The following is a 21,903-nucleotide window of genomic DNA, read 5'->3' on the forward strand; positions in this document are numbered from 1 at the left end:
ACGTAGCTTCTGATCAATAAAAACGAAGTACAATGTCGCCTGCGGGTGTCATAGACAAGCATACGAAGGTTGAGAAAATGTCATCGAGCCAATGTCGTCAAAATACGGAAAATACATTTTAAAATTTCTGACGTCACGTGTGGATACTTCAGTGCGAAACTTTAAAATAAATCTTTAACCATAATTTTTTTCCGCTAATAATAAACTTATGATAGCGAATTAAGTTACATCAGGGTTCTCAGGGTGCAGTTTGTCAATCTAAACTAAGTGAATGTTTTTCTTGGTGTCCTTTCAAGAATAAGACAACTTGTAAAATGGTCTTCGGCCTTTTTCTTGCCTATTTTGATATTAAAGTCACCCATAAGTATAGTGTACTGTGTCTGCCCTTTATTAATTGTTGACTTTATGTCTTTGTAGAGGCGTTCTACCAAATTATCATCATGGATCGATGCAGGCGCGTAGGCCTGTACCCCCTCATCTGGTACCTTTTGTTAAACTTAATTATGATACATGCCACCCTCTCACTGATGCTATAGTATTCCTCCATGTTGCCAGTGATACACTTTTGTATAATAAACTCCACCCCTAGTTCTTTTCTGGCAGTTGTTGTGCACCTATTGATGATGATGATGATGATGATGATGATGATGGTGGTGGTAGTGATGGCGATGTCGAGTAGGGTCAATCATATAGTCCGAAATTTTAAGTGCTGATAGAGGCAGCAACAGCACAGAGTTTTAGAACAGCGCAACGCAAAGCTTCTCATCTGCGTTGTGCATGCGTCTTAAGCTAACACCCTACATTCTCCCGCTGAGTGACGCAAGCTAACGCTACGCCTGTAACAACCGCAAGTTTTGCGTACAGTGCTCTAAAACTATTTAATCTCGGCAGAGAACATTGCTTTGAAATAGGTGGTGAGACACTCGAAGTTGTACAGGAATCTCTACTTAGGAGTCACGACCAAGGGCGCTACTAGTGCGGTAGAGAGGAAGCTGGAGCCCCACCCCCCAATATTTCCGTCTGCCTCACCCTATTCACCTCTCAAGAGCAAACATATTCAAACGAAAACGCATGAGTTCCCTGTTTTCCTTCTCCTCTGACTTGTCGTGGATGTCCCATCATAAAAAAAATAAAAAAATCCTGGCGCCACCTTTGTTCAGAGCAATAAGTAACCGTGGAGCCAAACAATGAGAGTGAAATAACTAGAAGAATAATGATGAAACGGAGCACATTCTGCAAGCATTTTTAAATCATGAAAGGTACTCTACCACTATCCTTCAAGAGGAAGGTGTATAACAGCTGCAAACTGCCGGTACTGACTTGTACGAAGCAGAAACCAGGAGGCTTACAAAGAGGTTTCAGGTTAAATTGAGGACGACGCAGCGAGCAATGGAAAAAAAATGGTAGGTGTAACCTTAATAGACAAGAAGAGATCATAGTGAGCCAGGAAACAAGCGGGCTCTAAGGATATCATAGTTGGAATGAAGAAGAAATGGACATGGACCGGGAACGTAGCCCGTAAGCAGGATAACCACTGTACCCCTGTACTGCTGGTCATTATGACTGGATTCCAGGAGAAGGCAAACGTGGGAGATGGAGGCAGAAAATTGGGTGGGCAAATGAGATTAATAAGTTTGCCGGTGTAACGTGGCAGCAGAAAGCACAGGACCGGATTATTTGGCGAAACATGGAAGAGGCCTTTGCCCTGCAGCGGATATTGAAATGATGACGATGAACGGTAGCAGTGTCAGTTAGAACGAATAGTTAGTACTGGTGATGATAATGATGATGATGATTCCCCGTAGAATGCCACAACCCTCCAAGGGGGATCGACCATGAAACAAGCGGCAGAATAATTTGTGAAACAAAAATAAAGAAACAAAACAGGCAAAGAGAGAGCGAAGAAAAGAAGGGGAGAGAAAAATAATCTATATGGAAGCAAAAATATTTGTATTAATTGAGCTGTATTTCAATACAATGCTACTTAAAATAGGGTTAAATATATGAACTAATTAATGGCCACTGCTATCCTACATATCTGCTTTTTCTGTGAATATGCTCAGATTTGAGTGCACGTTAAAGCCCCCCCCCCCCCCCCCACCGGTGGTCACAATTTCCGGAGCCCTCCACTACGGCGTCTCTCAATCATATGGTGGTTTTGGGGTGTTGAACCCCACATATCAATGATAGTTATAGCGCGGGAACAGAACGACGACAAAGGGACAAGGAGACTCCCTTTGTCGTCGTTCTGTTCTCGCGCTATAACTATCATCATGTCCTACCAACCAGTCCAAACGGCTACACTTCTAACCCAGATATCGATATCAATCGTTTTCCGTGAATTAAAATGAAAGACAATGACCATCAGCGTATATAGGACTCGCAGTGCACATGAAGTAATCACGTAGTATTAGGAGCCTCACACTGCTTGTTTCACAGCTGCATTAATAAAATGGAGTTTAATTGGGAAGGCTTTCGCATTTATTCACTTTTTTCATTACCGCATTTATTGACTTTTTTTTTATTCCAGTTGCCAGTTTCACTAGGGGGAGCATAAAACACTTCCTAGGCATGTGTCGTGTAGCTCAGTTCGTTTTTTTTTTATCTGTTGGCCTGCATTTCCCATAGGAAGTTTACTTAATTCTTCCGAGATGTAAGTGGCAAGTCCCACTGATAAGCAGTGATGAATATGATCAGTTGTTTTCTTAAGAAAATCTACAGTGGTAATATCATCGTCGACCAGAGCTTGATAATAAATGGGAGGTGTGCTCCTCATTGACTTCGGCATTCAAACATCGTCAGTCGATGTATTTCGTGCAAACCCGACATAATTTATCCGGGAATTGATTCGGGATCCCGGTAGTGGGGCTGTGATGGGGCGTTTTTCGATAAGAACTAACTTCCGCACTTGGTACTTTTACCACTATCGGTTTCAACGTCAGTAAGGCGATCAATGGCACGTCGTAATCGCTTTGTGCCGTGTACTGTTAAGCTTGAGTCGTCTTCGTCTATAGTTTTAAACGGCGCATACTTTTCGGGTTGGAACCTTGTCACCGGCCTTTGCACTCTCATAAACGCCATAACGAACGCATGGGTGCCGCGCTGCTTGAACAAGTGAGGAAGATATATCGAAATAATTCCTATCTGAACAAAATGTGCATTTCCATTTCAGTAAACACTATACCGAAGATTGGCGCACGTTTCTTCCAGGCACTATATTTTACACGCTCCCTTGCACTGAAAAGGAGCAGAACATTATTAAATTATGGAAAGGTGCACAGTACAGGCGATGAAGCAAATTTGTGCTCTGTAAAGATGAGGTGGATTCACCAGCTTTTTGCAAAATAAAAAAAAAAGCCTGGACGGCACATCACAGTACTGAACATACTAAGAAATGAAAAAGGTTTGGTTCAGTCGAGTTTGCAGCAGCCATTTACCAATAAGGCCCGCAGTTGCAGAAGCTTACGATTGGAATTTCGCTTGCTACCAAATTGTGCAGTCCGCGGTCGTGCATGAAATAGAGGTACGAGGCTTGTACCTTCGGGCTTTTCTTTTTCTCCTCGATCGATTAGCCAAAGTGAATCGCTGACACCTGTTTTCTCTTTGTAGAGATTTTATTGTTTACATAAACGTAGATCAAGAGCAACAACCACCGGAAACGACTTGAAGAACGGATGGTCGGACAGACGAATACAAGGTGCATGAGGCCGCGATTCTCTCTTTTTTTCACGCAATATTTGGGGTCATATTTCTGACTTGAGCGCAAGTGCGCATGTGCCGGTACAGGTTGCCGGACTGGGTGAACGCCTTGGCGCAGCCGAAGCAGGTGTACGGTCGGTCGCCGGTGTGTGTGAGCATGTGCTGGTTGTAGCAGGAGATGTCGCTGAAGTCGGCCCCGCACACCACGCAGAGGTAGGGACGCTCTGCCGTGTGGCTGCGCGCGTGCGTCACCAGGGAAGATTTCTGCACGAAACACTTGCCGCAATCGCTGCACCGATAGCGACCGCTAATTTTGCTCAGGTGTCGCGACTCGTGCGACCTGTGCGCGCTCGCCGAGTTGAACCGCTTCGGGAAGTATTGGCAGGTGATCCGTTCAGCTTCCATCTTCACCTCCACCACTGCTGCTTCTGCGGGGGAAGAAAATCCAGTATATCAATGTATGGGGATGCTGCTCAATCATTCGGAAATCAGCCGTGCATACGGCAAAATCACCGCATCTGCGCTACAGACATAAAGGTGATATTTCAATGGGATGAAAGGCGACTGCAGGGAGCCTATTCGGCAGAGGACACCGAAAAAGCCCGTATACAGCACAGGACAAGATCCACCAAAATGAGACCGCCACGATTATCGAACCAACGACATCTGCAATCTTGTTCACGTTAAAGGGAAACAGCTTCATGAACTCTTATTAAAGGAGTACTACCACGATTTGAAGGCCTCGCAAAAGGGTCATTGTTTGTTTCCGTGGTAAACAGTGTCAACGCTCTCCTCACGTCGGAATCTGAGAACACGCGTAAAATATTTTATTGCAATTTTAAGGTTTTCGTCGTAGAGCACCTGCAAGATATCTCTATTTCGATGGAGAAATCACGATGATTCAAGACAGTTACTGAGTTCGCAAGTTCTGCGTCCTGCAGTCAGCCTAAATCGCAAATTCACTTTCAGGGATCAATTTACTCATCGTTGTTTACGTGCATCACGAACAGATGACAAATTTACCACGTTGCCAGTTGCCGTCTCCCTGTAACCTCACACTGCTCCGGCAAGCCATTGAGAAGTCACCCCCCTCAATATCGAAACCAAAAGTTTCGTTTAAGGGCAGTAAAAAAATATATTCAGAGCATTCCCAGACACCACAATACTCTCTACACCAGCACTTTTATTTAGATGAACAATCCTAAAGTATTCAAAACTCGTGTAAGTTGTACATTAAAGCAGATCTCGCCGGCACTCAAACATGGTGTCGCTGCTGAGAGTCTCACTGTGGTCCCGTGGTGCGATTCGCAACAATAAAGTATGATAATTTAGTAAAACAGGAACTTGTGCAAGTAACCTTGTCATTGACAAGCAATTGAGAAGGTCTTACACGTACTATTGACGATGACTTTCCCGGCGAGTCTCCACTCCTCCGGCAAATCGGCACTCTGCTGGATTCGCGAGATAATCCGCTTCCGGATGGGCAGGTGCGCAAAGGTTTCACTACAATGAGATAAGTACAGTCAGAACAGGTTCTCGTAAACGAATATAATAAGCAGCAGTATATAAAAATCACAAAATGCGGGATAGCCGTGATCGTACAGCGGTTAGTACCTTGCGTTGTGGCCGCAAAAAAAAAAAGGCAATTTTAACCTGGGCATCTTGCGCCACGATTTACACGTACTTCATCACTGATCCAACCAGGCTGGTATTTCATAGCGATGAGCGATGCCATATTTTATGCTAGTCATTTCATCTAATGCTCGCGGATGGCTGAAAATCTTGATAACGCGGGGCAGACCGTTGCTTTGACCACTGGCTGGACCATGAAAAAGCGGTAGCGGCAGTATCGTCACAAAAGACGCTCGCCACAATATATTGGCCTCGTGCTCACAAAAGTAATCGCTGTTATGATACTTTCGCATAACTACGCATGAAGATCACAAGCATTCAAAGAAAAATCAATCGAAAGCAAAAATTTCAACTTTAAACCCCACTCAGAAAGGCACCCTCATCCTTAGTTCACTTTATAGCGCACCGGTTTCAGCCGTAGGCTGTAGCACGTATCCGTGGTCTATTGAAAGTCAAAGTCGTTCACTCCACCACGCAAAAGGTCACTCATAAAAAAAGGTGGCCAAACATGCAATGCCAGATAAGCGCACAAGCGATCTACAGTTGCAATAATGGCCAGTTCAAGAGATCACTTTCGAAAAAAAAAAAATCCTGCAATGTTTCCAAGACAGCCCCACCGCATTGGTCTAGTGGCTAAGGTATTCGACTGCTGACCCGCAGGTCATGGGATCGAATCTCTGCTGCGGCGGCTGCATTTTCGGTGGAAGCGAGAATCCTGTAGGCCCGCGTGCTCAAATTTCGGTGCACGCTAAAGAACCCCAGGTGGTCGAAATTTCCGCAGTCCTCAACTACGGCGTCTCTTATAATCATATGGTAGTTTTGGGACGTTAAACCCCACATATCGAACGTTTCCAAGATATTTTAACTAATTAACTATGGCAACGCAGGCTAATAGTGCTAACAAAGCGAAGAGTTAAAAACCATTTATACTAAGTAGCCTCTCCCGAAGACATCTCATGGAACTTAAGACATGAAATACTGTTGTCATAGCGAGGAAACGAAAGCTCGTTGTAGAATAAATAATTAACGTAGACGCGTCGTTTAACGATCACATTGTGGACAGATGAAAAATCAACCTGCTACTGGAACTTGCGAAAAGTCCTGATCAAGAACTGACAGAAATACAAAGAAATTGTAAAAAAAAACAACGGATGCACTGCGATAGTAGTAAGTAAACTCGAAATCGGGTACTTCATATAAAGCTACCAGGTATGGGAGCTGTACAATCACCAAGAGCCGCTAGAGCAGCAGTCTGTAACCACAAGCCGAATGTGCTGAAAAACAAAACAAAACTGGAATACATACCTTGGAAGTTCGTTGAGTTCGACTCCACGAATATCAATCAAGGAAGACGGGGCTCTGGCAAATGAAGTTTGCTAGGACGCGATCAACGCTCGCCCGAGAGATGACGAGGAGTGACGACCGTTCGCCGGCCAGGAGCGCTTTCAACTGCAGCTTTGCAATTAGCGGCTCCCGTAACGGAAGCTATTCTCCGGTTCCTACGGCAGAGAAGCGGTTCCAGGGAAAAGCTGGGAAAGTACTGTATACGCGACACTCAACCACCGCATAGCGAATTCTGAAACGTCAGAGGTCCAAATATTCGACCTAGAAAACACTGCGCACTTGGCCCCTAGCTGTGTGGCCGCGCCGTCCGTGCATACACCTAAAGGCGCTGTGATAAGCTCTCCTCACGTAACGTCGCTGTTTGGCGCGGAGGAGAAACACATGACTTTCAAGCGGTGTTGATGCGTGGACAACCGACTGTACCCGCGGGACGGGGACGCTGCACCCCTCTCCTTACCTTCTTCCCTATGTTTCTTGTCTTTTCCGCGTCCGTCCTCCCGTGAACACCACCGCCTCGAAGGGTAGACGCCGAACAACCAACAGTTTCTTTTCGAAGAGGGAGAGGTGACCCGACCTCGCTCTAGGTATAGTGAACGAAAATTACAAGATGGCGTCATGTTCTCTCTCGCTAGCTGGATTTCGCGCCGAATGGTGGCGCCCCCACGATCTCCTGACGCCGTGAAGAGGTCGCTGATTGGTGCTCCCTACTCGGACTCCGTCGACCGTGTTCCGATCCTTCCCTTTCTCAATCTTCTCAATCTATTCTTTTAATGCCTCCTTATCCCCTTTCCTCGTGAGCTACTGCTGAGGTGTCGTACTAAGAAGGAGACAGTTGCGGGGCTCACTTTTCTCTTCTTTTCTCTCACTTAAAAAATAACTTAGCCCTCCGCCCTCATGTTCTGATGAGCGCTGTAGCGTGCGAGACTTTTTTTAGGTGTATCTATGCTTACAAAAAAAAACAAGGCACTTTATTGATAACAATACTAACCTGCGTAGGGCTTGCGTAGTCGCGGGTTAGCCACAACCTCCTGCAAAACAAGATGAAACAAAAATACCTAATGCTTAACGTTAACTAATTGTATTTAAGAAATTCAAGAGCAATCTTAACGACGAATTGCAAAAAACCAAAGACAGCATTGTGAATAAGCGGGATCTTTTTTGGGTGCTCTGGACAGTGAGATCTTTTATGCAATCAATAAAATCATTTCTTAAATAGGCATGGAAAGACAGCACCCGTCAGTAACATTATTGGCCGTGAGATGATCACTACTGGTGGGGTCACGGTAAATGCCTCCATTTCATATTTAGTGCAGTTAAGCACGAAGCCCATTTACTGGTATACGTTGGGCCTCGGGAACACCGACAATATGTTTTTAGAAGCCACAGATAAGGACGAGGTGTGGCTTGTATTCGGGGGTCTGAAGCATTCGCGGAGCCGGGACGTTGGTGGCATACAGAGTAAGCACAGAAAGTACGCAAGTGATTTCATGGGGCCAATTCCAGGCAACACCTTATATCTTTCTGCATCCTCAGGGGAATTTCTGTTGAAGATGCTGATAGCACGGCTGATTCCGCTGTAACAGTAGTGTTACAAAATACAGGCCAGTATCGATTCTTCCCACCGTTTAGAAGGGTCTGAAGTGAATAATTTTAGAAGGACTTGAGTTTCTGCAATATAAATCAATCATAATAAAAGCTCAGTGATGTTACAAGAAAAAAAAAAGTATGATACACTCCTGAATTTATATTGCTTAACCAACGATAGCACTAGCTCAGAAAGCATGAGGATAAAAAAAAAAGCTAGCTGTAGGTGACCTTATTGGTTTTACTGAGGCGTTCGATTGTCTAAATCATCGGCTCTCAAACGCCATGGCCTTGGGCCACCCCAACCGCTTTTCTTTTCTTGCAAGGATACCACGCAGCCCGTTACTTTTTCTGGAGCATGAGGACAATCAGAAGCAGGAAAAGGGGAGGGGGGGGGGCATTTTCCTCATATCTTCCCCCGGCCCCTGTTCGCGAGCGGCATGCTTCAGTCACCACGCAGCGAAAGCAATGTGTTGACGCCGACGAAGTCCCGGTCGTACAGAGACCTGTTCTATCTTTTGCCGAATTAAAGAAACGTTGCCAGTCACACAGCGAAACGGCCGTCAACGGATACACCAATGGTAAAGCTAAGCTTAAATGTTTGGTTTGATTACATGACGGACTTGAACACTGGCGAATCACCGTACATAAAAACTACTACCTGATCGCCGCCGTTCCATGAGCCACGAATGAAGCGCCTATGTAAGCGTTAAAGCCCATGTGGTTCCATGTGCTTTAACGCTTACACGCATGACTTACCAACGCTTTGCGCGTTATGTCGCCAGTCTCACCACAGATCCGCAAATTCTGAGTGCTTCATGGTGCGTATTAGGTCACCAACCTTCAGTGCTACACGGGAGTCTTTCGCAGCCCTCAGAGGCTCGACGTGAGGATGCGGTGTGAGATGGCTTCGCTGACAGCAAAATGAAGTGCGAACTTCCTTGTCCATAAATAAATTAGTTTCTAATGGAGTTGAAACAACGGGTTGCACTTGGTTTAACCGCTCACTGAACCTAGAGACGTCCACTATGGAGCCCGTGAGTTCCGCGCGCAATTCAGTTTGAGAAATCATGGTCTCAGGCACACAAAACTTCGAAAAAATTGAGCCACTATAGTGTACCTGGTCTGGCTCTCGAAATCTTTGGATTCACTGATCGAATAGATTTCCATTCGTTTCCATAGATGATGTAGAATGAGGTTAAATGTAAACCATTTTCGCAAGTGACCGTATACTTCAAACGTTCGAACTCGCTGTTTCGCGTACCGTTTACAATTGCGTTACTGAGTCGCTGTTAAAGTTTACCCCTATAAATATCATGGTAGCAACCCCCCCTCTTTTTTTTTTAACAGAAGATCTATCGCGGCCTTATTTTACTGTGTGGATTGTATAAAACAAAATGTCCTTTTAAGTGCGGCAGAACCTCACTTTTGAAAAAAAAAAAAAACTCGAGAACGAGTACTATCTTGGATAACGTACGGTCAGAATTAACTACAGCAAAAAAAAAAAAAAAAACTCGAGACCGATTATACCTCGGACAACGTACGATCAGAATTAACTACAGCAAAAAAAAAAAAAAAACTCGAGAACGAGTACTATCTCAGACAACGTACGATCAGAATTACCTACACAAAAAAAAAAAAAAAAAACTCGAGAACGAGAACAAGTTCACCTCTACCTGCAAAGCTGATGAGAGGTGAACCTGAGGAGTCAAACTTTTCATCACTGGAATTTGCTTAATTTAGCCCCCTGGACCAAAAAACTTGTCAGGATTGTATGTTGTTTACCACTCCTTTTTTTTCGTCTATCAATCAGTTTTTGGGTTTCCTATATTGATGATTTTTCTGCGTCTTTTTTATTTGTTTACTATATTTGTGATTTTGTAGTCAGTTGATACCTGTGCAGTGAATATATTCTTGTGCTTAATATTTTTTTTCGTCCCATTCTGATTGAAGGCCCATCCTTTTGAAAATGTTGCACCTTGATGTCTGCGTTGTATTTTGCCGTTCCACAAATTAACTTCTTGTACAGTTGCGTGGAGCATAGCTCAAGACGTGACATTTCAGGGACACTTCAGGAGCAGCAGCAGTAACAACAACAATATATATATATATATATATATATATATATATATATATATATATATATATATATATATATATATATATATATATATATATATATATATATATATAAGTTAATTTGTGGAACGGCAAAATACAACGCAGACATCAAGGTGCAACATTTTCAAAAGGATGGGCCTTCAATCAGAATGGGACGAAAAAAAATAGTAAGCACAACAAGAATATATTCACTGCACAGGTATCAACTGACTACAAAATCACAAATGTAGTAAACGAATAAAAAAGACGCAGAAAAACCATCAATATAGGAAACCCAAAAACTGATTGATAGACAAATCAACGTGACGAAAAGAGGCTTTAGAAACAGTGTAAAACCTCATGACACAACATTAATAAAGGCAATACAAGAACTTCATAGTACTTCGTCTAGAGTGATGATAATAGGTATGTTTTACAAAAACAAGCGAATTCAGTTTCATGATAACACCCTCAACACGTTTACAGTATTCTAAATAAAAATTATACTGGAAAAGGCAGCTTGCTTACCATAATTCGTAGCTGCTTTCGGTAGCGGAAAATGGTAGCAAAAGCAAACGTAGTCGTCTTCTTGTTTTAATCAATCAATTAATTGAAAAGGCATAAATTGAAACTTGACGATTGAGTACTTTGTAGAGCAACACCAAGCAGGCTTTGTATGTGCAAACAGCAGGAAGAACACTAAACTTTAGAAATTGGCTCAAATAGGGGTTTGGATGATGAACGTGGTGATTGAAAGGTTATAATTTTTGAAGCGCGTTTCAGGGGGCTAATTAAACTGGATATGCGAGGGGATTAGGCGTTGCCCCAAAAGAGTTATGCAATGCCTGTTATATGTATGGATCCTGCAGGGCCGATGCTTGACATCGTTTGCAAGCCTTGAATCACTTTCTCGCACTGAAAGACATATAGTGCCGTGTTGCGGAATGGGTGGTTCTCCATCCCCATTTCATTCCGGGGAATTATGATTTGCCACAATTTCATTCCTTGTAATTTTTGAAACAAAAATATATTGGTCCAATCCTACTTCGGGAATGGCGGAGCCGTTCAATTTCATTCTTTCAATTTCTCGAAGTATAGGAAATGCATATTGACAGTTTTATTGAGTTAAGACACCATAAATATAGTGTCATGAAATGCATTAAAAACTGCAATAGCACTTAAAACACATTAGCAAGGTCGAGGGTTAGTAGCTTGGTAGAATATCTCTGGCAGTAAAACCACCCTACTAATTCCCATAGGAGCAGTCCTCCCGCAAAATACAGTACTTGCATGGTCAGCATGTTTGAATGAATTGTGATATTTCAATTGTTGAAGCTCAAAATTTTTAATGCTAAACTGATGACACAAGGTATTTTCGTGTTGACAAAAGCACTGTTCAAGAAGACTAAGCAGTTTTGCCCCGTGTCTTGAGCGGTCGTGAATATGAAGAAAACTGAAATTTGCCTAATAAAGAACAAAACGGTCTGCACCTGCTGGTGTAAGATAGAACAGTGTGCTTCGAGGAGCAGAGAAACATGATAAATCTCGTCACTTTATTCTTCCGAGCCAAAGCAGAGCGGCGGCGACTTGCTGCGTCAATATACCACCAGGCGCGAGGACTCATTCTAATCTCTAGCTGGCGACTCGAACTCAGAGCATGAGCTGCGCGAGAGGTGCAGCACTGAGACTAAGAAATGATTATGATAATTGATGAGTATTAAGGCGCCACGAGTGCACCAACGCTCGCGCATCTCGTGCCTTTGCATCTTGTACGGAACACAGGGCCGCACTGCTCGTCAGCCCTTACGTTTGTCAAGCACGCCTCACAAGCATGGATGGGGTGAGGAGAACTTTGCGTTCACCTGTGTGCAGGTATGCAACGTCTTTCTTGTCGCAAAGCTTATTTGCGTGTGTCAGGTACTACGCTGCTCGTTAGATATAGATCAGGCAGTGCCTAGAGTATTCGCCCCTTTCGTGAGGCTTATCAATGAGAACGAACGTGCAAGAATAATTTGTTTCTCCTTTCAGTAGGCTGTTGGGATAATGCATTTTTTTTTATTTGTACGCCAACTCATGCAGCGGTTTCTATTTTACAAATTGGTAGATTGTTCACACTTCTACATCATGCCTACCCGGCTTTGGCTACCTAAAGGTGAACCTCGAGAATGCGTCGTGGCTTTTGACTTCGATAGAGCATGTACTCAGGCTTACATCACTAGTTTGAGCATATTACAGTAGTAACCATTAACGGTGTAGAAAAATACGCTATTCCCCAATGTCCTCTTCGCTTGGCGATGCGAACACAGATATGTGCTGATTTGTAGGAACCCAGAGAAGCTACAAAAATATAACGACAGTAATTAAATAATCCCGCCCTGGAGCACTGGGTGTTCGAGATGACCAGCTCTTAGCTCGAGATTCAAAAACGTCTGGTCTCCTGGCCTTGACCTCCAGAACGCCTGATCTTCCGAAGACGTTCGGCAATCGGTCACTAGTGTTTTGGTCACTGCATGTTGACGTCATAAAAAAAGTGCTTAAGCGTCCTCGATTTATTTATATGTTGCAATCAAGGTCGCAAGCACTGCAAGGTGCAAAAAGAACTTTATTTTTGGTCTCATTCATGAAAATATTGCAACTAAATGTGAAGAGCTAAATGAGCAATTTGCCGATTAGTTTTAAAACCTGAATTGTGACTGGACGGCTCCTGGAACAGTTGGTTGAAAAAAAAAAGTGAGATATTATATAGTGCGCTTTACAAACATGAGCTGCTCAAGCATGAACCGCTGGATGCAAGAGCCTGTGTGGTAGTGCTTCTCTAGCCGCCAACACGCTCGGAAGTGGCAACGCCGCTACCCCCCCCCCCCCCCCCCCATCTGCCCCGCTGGACCAGGGCGAACGTGGATTTAGTTTGTCGCGTGGGTTTTCTTCGAGAATCGGGGAGGCGCCGCCGTGGCCGTGGTTACGGGGGCTTTCCTGATTCACGCTGCTTCCGGAACCGATGCTTTCAAAAGTTCGTTCTTTCTCTCAGTCGGTACAGAGGGGTAGTGCACACAGTTCATCGTGTACGACTGTGTGCTGCGCTGACTCGCCGACAGAGTCTCGGGGGAAGGCGCTCATGTGTCTACACAGGGGGGACAGTATGACGACAGGTGGGGGGGGGGGGGAGTACGAGGCGAGATTGTAGTGAAGAAAGCATGGCGCCAGAGTTAATACAAGTCACAACTTAGAAAGCGTGTTTTTTTTTTCTCGAACATGCGGCCGAGTATCCCGACGGTAACAGAAGCTGGCGCAAAGACATGAAGGGTGCGAAGTCAGAAAATGGCTGGGTCAGGCCCCGGAAACTCTCAAGTTCAAGTGCTCACCTGTAGGGACGAAAAAATCAACCGTGGCGCGTTTCTCCTTCAAACACCCAGAGTGCATCTTCTAACCTCTCTCGCCACTCGCGCTATTGCACTTTCTTGTAGAGGCGCCTTCGTCGAGGCCAAGTTTTATTTCAAAATGATCAAATGCTACATGTTTGCGTACCGCTACACCTAAAAAACATTTTATTCATCTAGCAAGTAGTCTTTCTTAAACATGTGCTGCGTCATTAACTTTTTTTATTAGTTTTTGCTCCAGCTGACTCAATGTCAGTAGCAGCCTATCGACATCATTATCCTCATTTCAAAGTTTGTGGCGGCCAACGGTTGCGACAGCAGGTAACGGCTCGCGGTACGTTCGGCTGTGTCTCGGACTGTTTCGTTTCGCTGTAAATATTTCGAGCCTCTGCCGACCGGCACATTCTTTCTCATCCTGTTTATTTGACTCGTTCAAATGCTTTCCCGAAGGGAATTCAAGCGACTTTGATCCGTTGATCCGTTGAAGCTTTCATCGGATGAACACCCGTTGCAAGCCGGGGCCGGTGAGTAGAAACCACTTCAGTTTTTTAAGGATGGTTGCTTGCGGGGCTAGTTGGTTCATTTCAACATTTGTAGTTTTTTTTTTGCCAATGACTGCGTAGGCGTCACACAGTGGCAGCGCATTGCAGAATTAAATTTTAAAATTGTTGAACGTTTCAATCTGTAACCGGAAAAACGTGCGTTACTTGCGACGTGCATGGCTTCACGTGGGAACGAGTCGCTAACTCAATAGTTAATTCTGAAATTCTATCACCAGGTAACACCAACCAGGCCATTGCGATAAAAGAAGGCAAATAAATCACTGTCGCCTCGCATGTGTCTTCTTAGCTAGTTCATATATTAGTGCAAACAACCTACTAGTTAATAATTTACTGCAGTCGCGTTTGAGAAACATCACATAATTATGGGTCTGGTTTTGCTATAGTGTGACAAAGGAAGCGTCACATAAATGAGAAATACTTCTTTTTCTGCCACAGCCTCCTGGCCCACCTGACATGGAAGCAAATGTGTACAATGGGCAAGGAACCTGCTACGTGACATGCCTTGTGAAGAAGCAGCCCTGAGTTATATACGTGTTATGAGGTACCACTACATATATGTATAAACTACTGCTGTTTACTAATTAACTGAGTTTATTTGTTTACTTTGGAAAATTTCATGCATTGATTATGCATTGATTTCATGCATTGATATCTGGTGATGTTACTTGTTTTTCCAGACTGCCATGGAATGACAGAATGACTACCCCCGAATGTCCACTCTGCAAGCACGTTGAAAAATCTGAATGTCCACTACAACAGGTCATCTAAAAACCTCACACATGTAATGCTGTATTTGTGAATGTTTTACCGCGCATATCGTGGAGAGGTGCTTTAGATTGGCTACAAGCATTGTTTGCCTACCGTGGCATGGAATATACACTTCAATAATGTTGAAACTGTTTCACTATTAGTTAGATTGTGTGGCGCTGCTGAGCTCAGCAACACACTGTTTGATCCCAGCCACTGTAGCTATATTTTGATGGGAGTGAAACGCTAAGACACTTGTGTGCTTAAGGGTTTGTTCTATTCGCCTGCACCACATGATCAATTTTACAAAGTGCGGCACCTCGCCATTCGTTTCAGCCTGCACAGCAATGGCATCTTCTAAATCTTGCCATTCATTTCAAAAAGCGCAGGAGAGGTACAGCACCAAAACTATTTCATGACTTTCCGGTACCTTCTGCTCTGACGGCGCTGGTTTGGTGCAGCCGCTCGCACAGCTTAACAAACAACATAGCATTAGACGTAAGTGCTGTACCCTCCCCTATAAATGCGGCGTGTTTTGCCAAGATGTTTGCACCTCATTAAATTAAGTGAACAAAAATAAGGATTCCACCTTGTCGGCACCTTGTGATGCCGCACCGCTGAACTCCTGCCGCACAAGTTCTGAACTTCTCGTGCACAGCTGTGAACCAGTTCGGATTGGTGCACGTGAACTAAACTGACCCTTAAAAGATGCAAGGTGGAAAAAATGAAAAATATGTTAACATAAGGGGTCAAAGCAAACGTTTCGACAAACAGTCTTGTCTCCTGTGAGCCTACAATGTCATTTCTTTGAACGCCTGGAAGCCAGAGTCAACCTGATTTGCCCACTACTGTACGACTCACGATCACTTCATAGTTGGCCTGTGAATTGTCGGAAATTATTAATTGCACTACATAATGAACACACCCACAGTGATGGGCATTAACAGGCTTTCCGACATTTAGTTGTGCCTTGTGGCAGTTTACCAACTACACCCAGAACTGTTTTGTCTTAATTAACTGTGTTTATCTCATACAAGTTTACAAAAAGATGCACCAAAGCTCATAAGACTGACTGCACTCAATTGCTTTAGCTTTTTTCGGCACCCAACAAGCTTAGTAAAATATGTTCCAAACTAGACCGTAAAGTTTCCATAGCAGTAAACACTAATGCTGGTAGTTGTACGGTAAATCACACAACAAAGTTTGTTAAGTGTAGCTTATCAGTCGTGTATTGCTTGCCGCTAACGTGTGGAAAGGTATACATCGGCCAGACGGGTCGTTGTTTGAACACCCGACTTTTAGAACACAAGCGATCATTAGGAACTGACATTCATTCTCACACAAAGAGACACTGTTCCCAGTGTGGCTGCTCACCACTGTACAGTGACACAACCGTAGTTTTCCGTCATGGAAACCAACTAACCAGAGAAATTGTCGAAGCCTTTCACATTAAAAAAAGAAAAGAAGGATGCATTAGTCAGTCATCGGTTTCGTTAAGTAACCGAGAAGCCAGCTACCTCGAAGGACTTAATTGAGATCAGTGTTTGCACGTGTCATACTCTCCTTCCTGTCGTTTCAAAATTTTGTTTCAAACACGTGTGAATTCCCGCATAATCTTTTGTTTTTTGTTTTTTTGGATTTGATGTTACCCAGGGCTGTTTTAGTTATGTCATCTAAAAGTGTCTAAGCTTAACTGCCGTGCACTATCGCTTGAGTCTGCGCAAAAGCTTCTGTTGGCAATGATTCAGTGTTCGTAGTTCTTTTCTGTGTCGCTAGGGTTTTGGGTTATATATGAAGTGCTGCTTCTGAAATAAAAATTAGTTGCGAGTGTAGCGAGTGTCGTGTTTTCTTGTCCTCTTCGTCCTCGTCAAATTGCGCTACTACACCATATGGTTAAATGATGCTTTAGCTTTGCACATATGTTCAATGGGCTCCTAAAATAATGAATCATAAAGGTGATGAGCAGTTGCAGCACAGCTTCCTCAAAGACGTGAATGCTGTCATGCGGAGCAAGACTGTGTTCATTGCATGTGGTACTGTTTTTTTTTTGGCAGAAAAATGTTCCAGATTTCTTTGTGCACATCTGCTTCTGTTTAAATTAAGTTGTCATAACTATAGTGTCTACCACTACGAAGTGAAATTCTGTGCACTAGGGTCATGAAAAAAAAATCTAGGAAATCGCGCAGGTAGTTGAAACATACATGATCTTCACTTATCTACAGCCACACTGCAAGATAGTACGTATTTCAAGTCTTAACCTCTAAAAGTAGCAGGGAGAAAACAACTTCATTTTCAAGCACAAGTATACTGAAAAAGTAAACACAATAACAAGTCTGTAATGAATGTGACCTTTATTGATCCAGTATTTGGACAGATTCACATCATTTACCACCAATTGATTTCAGGAGTGCTTGCTTGCAAGAGAGTACTCAAGTTCTATGGATATGTCTATGCAAAAAAAGGGATTGTGCTCAGGGCTGAGCAGATAGTGTGATGTAAGAGTACCAACAAAGATGTACAGACAACAAAATTGTACAATGCATAACTGAAGCTTATTTTCTTAGAATTGGGCCTTTCGATCTGTAAGCACACACCTCATAAGTGTCCATTTAGCATACATGTTCGCTGCATACTCAGCAGACTGGTCATTACCTGCGACGAGAAATTCTAGCTGTGGTAACTGTGTAACTTAACTCTAACAATAAATGTAGCAAGCCTGAAATATTTTTAGGCCCATCCCCTAAATATATAATACCTATGATATGGACTCACGGGTGAGTATTAAAACTAGTGCCTACGCTCTCGACACGACGCGACATTGCAGAATTGTGAAGTACTCAATGTAGCATTGCAAAGTGAGAAAGAAAGAGGTACATGGATTGTACCGGCTTGGACACTCGCAATAAACGATGCAAACCTTACTTGATTGACGTTGTTTTTGCCAGTCGAGGCCAGTTAGGTCCCCTGGCGATAATTACAGACGCGAAACGCGATTGGGCAACGAAAAAAAAAAAAACAGAGGAAGCGAGCAGCGTGAACCAGCCGCGGACCCCCCCCCCCCCCCACCTGTAGCAAAAAAAAAAAAAAAATACGCATCTGTTTATTGATGATGATAGTACTATTACGCCATCTCGCCTCGCGGTATTGCAGTTCAGTACGCCGCCGCTACGTATTTGCATGTTATTTTGATACAACAGCCCAAAGGTACAGTTTCCGTTCTCTAAACTGGTAGGTGTTCTGTGGCTGGGTTCTGTAGCTGGAGTGCCGCCGAGGGCGAAAAAAAAAAAAAAAATCCCAAGGCATGAGGGGGGGGGGGGGGGAGGGCATGCTGCCGCCGTAGTTCCGCTCGACCACGGTTATGCGAAAAATAGAGAAACTTCAGAAGAGCACAGTGAATAAAAGAACAGACTCGTAGTAGATGCATTGCTTGTAAATGTATTGTGCTTTTAATCAGCCAAGCCATTTTTTAAATGTTGCCTTATCTTTAAATTTGAGGCTGGGACTTACTAATGTTCGAAGTTTAGAAAACAGCACGTAGAGGAAAACGTGCTGTATTTTCGGTAAAAGCCGTAATTCCATTCTCGATCCATTCCTGTGAAAAGGTGCTTAACTCTATTCCCATTTAATTCCTCCTGGCGTTGTCCACATTCCATTTCCATTCAATTCAAGAGTCGCGAAAATGTGGAATGATGTTCCAATCATTCCAATTCCGGAGTGGCGACTCTGCAAAACTGATATATAGTAATATAACAGAGCCGCACCCAGGAATTTTTTTTTCAGGGATGTGATTCATCTGTGGAGCAGCTAACTTTGGCAATTGGTGGTCGATGTTAAGGCCTGTAAATACTTTAGTATCACCCGAAAAATTAAATCACGAAAAAAATTCGTGGCGCGTCAGAACCCCCTCATGTGCCCCTTAGTTGGGTCCCTGTACTATGACAAAAAGGAACCTTTTTTTTTTGTTTTTCCGACGCGCATGCGTAGAAGGCGCCTTCGAAAAAGACCCATTCATCCTTTCAGTATGCCACCGCTACTGCTCGTCAAAAGGTGTTTCTACTTACGCTGTATTTCGCGTATATTTGAAGAAACTCGCACTCCTGTCGAATGAACAGAAACGATTTCACGAACGGCGTGTCACTCGTGTGAACATACGTGGTTGAGCCCGTCCGCATGAGATGGACGTCCGGCTCGTAGAGGTCCACGCGACCGAATTCGTTGTGTTTCACGGAAACCTGCGCCGACGATTTGCGCCCTTCCACGAACAGAGCTCGCCGATAACTCGTGAGATCACCCAATTAAGTCGTGAAACCGCCTAATACTGTTTGTTCAAGCTCAGCGTGGTGTGGCCTGCAGTGTGGACACATTGTCAGTGCACAGTGTCTGGCTAAGGCGCCGCTACTCAAAATATCTCTACATTCATCTATTCTCTCATTAAATATTATCCCATTTCATTCCTGCCTTGTGTGAGACACCAGCCACCTTTTTTTTAGAAGTCTCAAACCTCGTAGAACCGCAAGGAACTCTCGTCCCTGTACACCAACACACCCCACACCGAAGTCTATCAAAATTAACACACAAAAAAATGTGAGTGCCTTGAAAGCGCTTTACAGGTGCTCATAAATCTTGCACTAAACATAATCACTTTAAATTTGACAGAGAGTGAACGTTACCTATAATTAAGTCAGCAAAACTGACGTTGGGACCAAAATGGCTCCAAACTATGCGATTATTTTCATGGCATCTTTAGAGATCTCTTTCCTCAATAATTCCCCAACCGAATAAATATTTTACCGATGTTTCCTTGAATAAATATTTTTCATGGGGGCTGATAGTGAGCGTATAACCTTTAAAAGTTAATCTCTAATACTAACTTCTTGCACCACAACGTTTACGCACACATACTCGCACGACAGTGCTCATTTCTTGGATGTCGCTGTATCACTCAGTGGTGGCGCCAGCAGTATACCTCGCCAACCAACCGCCGACAACATCTACATTTTCACAGTGGTCACCTGCATCACAAAACAAGAGTCCCCTATACTCAAGCCCAAAGATACAGGATGATTTGCCCTGAAATTAAACAATCTGACACCCACGCACCCGAACTGAAATTAGCCTTCTTGCCTTGTGTCAGAAGTATTCAGGAAAATAGTTGACAAATTGACAACGCAGTCTGGCGCACTCGCTTTATATATATATATATATATATATATATATATATATATATATATATCTTTTTGTCTCTTGTCTTTTATATTGCAAAAGTCTCGGTTACGCACTGACCACACTAGCGCAGTATATACTAACCGACTCTCATCTCCAGTACCAATACCAAGTCCACCAGCACGTTAGCCAGTGCGTGTTTTTTTTTTCTGTTGCATTCTTAGCAAGCTATTAGTTTCGCTATTATCTATGAAACCTGCCGCAGCACAATACTTTAGAACAAGCAGCACGTTCGTGCCAAAAGTGTTTGTGTGGTGCATATATACTGAGTTACCGCGGGCATGACGGGGTGCCACAGCGGTGGTCTCGAAATCCTTTGCGATATTACCGGTACTGTAGATGTTCTCTTTCTTTTCTTCTTGGTGTTTACTTTTTTCTTTTTTTACGATATTCGGTTGATGCAATTTATTGAGAGGTTTATGGCCGCGATTGTTTAATCGGGATAACAGGTCGAAAATTGGGAGTATCCTGCAAAATAGGAGAGTGGACATGTATGCTAAAGTTAATAATGACACAAGTGCAGCCAGAACCTAACGCTACTGCATTTTTATGTGCAGCGACCGCTCTTCTATTGACAATGTCGTTGATCTAGTTTCGTACGTTCAGCACGAAAGATCCCGTAAGCGACTATCTGCAGCTTTGTTTCTAGATTTCAAAGGCGCTTATGATAATATACTACATGAAGCCATTTTGGGTGCTCTTGCTGTGGATGGCCTTGGTGGTCGAGTCTTTCAGTGGATTTCGAGTTACCTGGCTGCAAGATCATTCTTTGTGTTAACAGAAGATGGCCCAACTACGCGACGCTATACTTCCAGGGGTGTTCCTCAAGGCGGGGTTCTTAGCCCGACGCTATTCAATCTTTCACTGATTGGCCTTGCTGAATACTTGCCAAGCATCATTAAAATCTCAATATACGCAGACGACATCTGTGTAGTCACACGTCCTCAGATACGTTCCCGGCTTCAAAAAGCAGCAACTGTGATTTCCAACTACTTGTTCAAACAAGGTCTCAGCATATCACCAGAAAAATGCGCGCTGGTGGCCTTCACTCGCAAAGCAATGACCCCGTATGTCATCTCAATCTGCGGGCGACCGATTTCTTACGCCAGAACCCCCCGGTTTCTGGGCACCATTATTGATAGGGACCTCTGTTGGAGTCCACATGTGACCTATATGAAGAAGCACCTGACCGCTATTTTACAACTGTTCAAGTTCCTGGCTAGAAAGACGTGGGGGATGTCAGTAGACGCAATGATGGAGCTCTACAGGGCCCTGGTCCTCGGTTTCCTCAGATATAGCTTGCCCGTGCTTAGCAATACCTGCAAGCCCAATGTTCGTGTTCTCCAGGCAGTACAAGCCCAAGCGCTCAGAGTGTGCCTCGGTCTGCCCAGATATACGTCAACGGAAGCAACAATTGCAATGGCTGGTGACTATCCGATACAAACTCACATTGTTGTAGAAGTCCTGAGAACGCACATCAGACACTTCGCACGTGCTCCCTGCCATCACCTTGCACTGTTGCCTTCAGAGAGGCGCCAAGCATCGTTCGCCAAAATGATTCTGAAATACAACGATAAACTTCCCTTGGGCTTCACTCCTGCATCTAAACCATCCATACCACTTTGGTGTCTTAT

General features: G+C 43.8%; 2 protein-coding genes across 2 annotated transcripts in view; one reads left to right on the forward strand and one right to left on the reverse strand.

Annotated features, from left to right (window-relative positions):
- The window catches only part of LOC142775005 (uncharacterized), a 142,044-nt gene that overhangs the window by 50,342 nt on the left and 69,799 nt on the right, over positions 1 to 21,903 (forward strand). The gene's annotated exons all lie outside the window — the stretch shown is intronic.
- The window catches only part of LOC119176613 (uncharacterized), a 45,679-nt gene continuing 27,389 nt past the window's right edge, over positions 3,614 to 21,903 (reverse strand). Inside the window, exons 2-4 of the mRNA XM_037427973.2 lie at positions 7,664 to 7,703; positions 5,096 to 5,202; positions 3,614 to 4,127 (exon numbers count right to left, since the gene is read on the reverse strand). Of these exons, the coding sequence (XP_037283870.2) occupies positions 3,727 to 4,104 (378 nt within the window). The 5' untranslated portion in view covers positions 4,105 to 4,127; positions 5,096 to 5,202; positions 7,664 to 7,703 and the 3' untranslated portion in view covers positions 3,614 to 3,726. The remainder of the gene's footprint in view (positions 4,128 to 5,095; positions 5,203 to 7,663; positions 7,704 to 21,903) is intronic.

Source organism: Rhipicephalus microplus, chromosome X, assembly GCF_043290135.1.
Source record: "Rhipicephalus microplus isolate Deutch F79 chromosome X, USDA_Rmic, whole genome shotgun sequence".
Taxonomy (NCBI): Eukaryota; Metazoa; Arthropoda; class Arachnida; order Ixodida; family Ixodidae; genus Rhipicephalus; species Rhipicephalus microplus.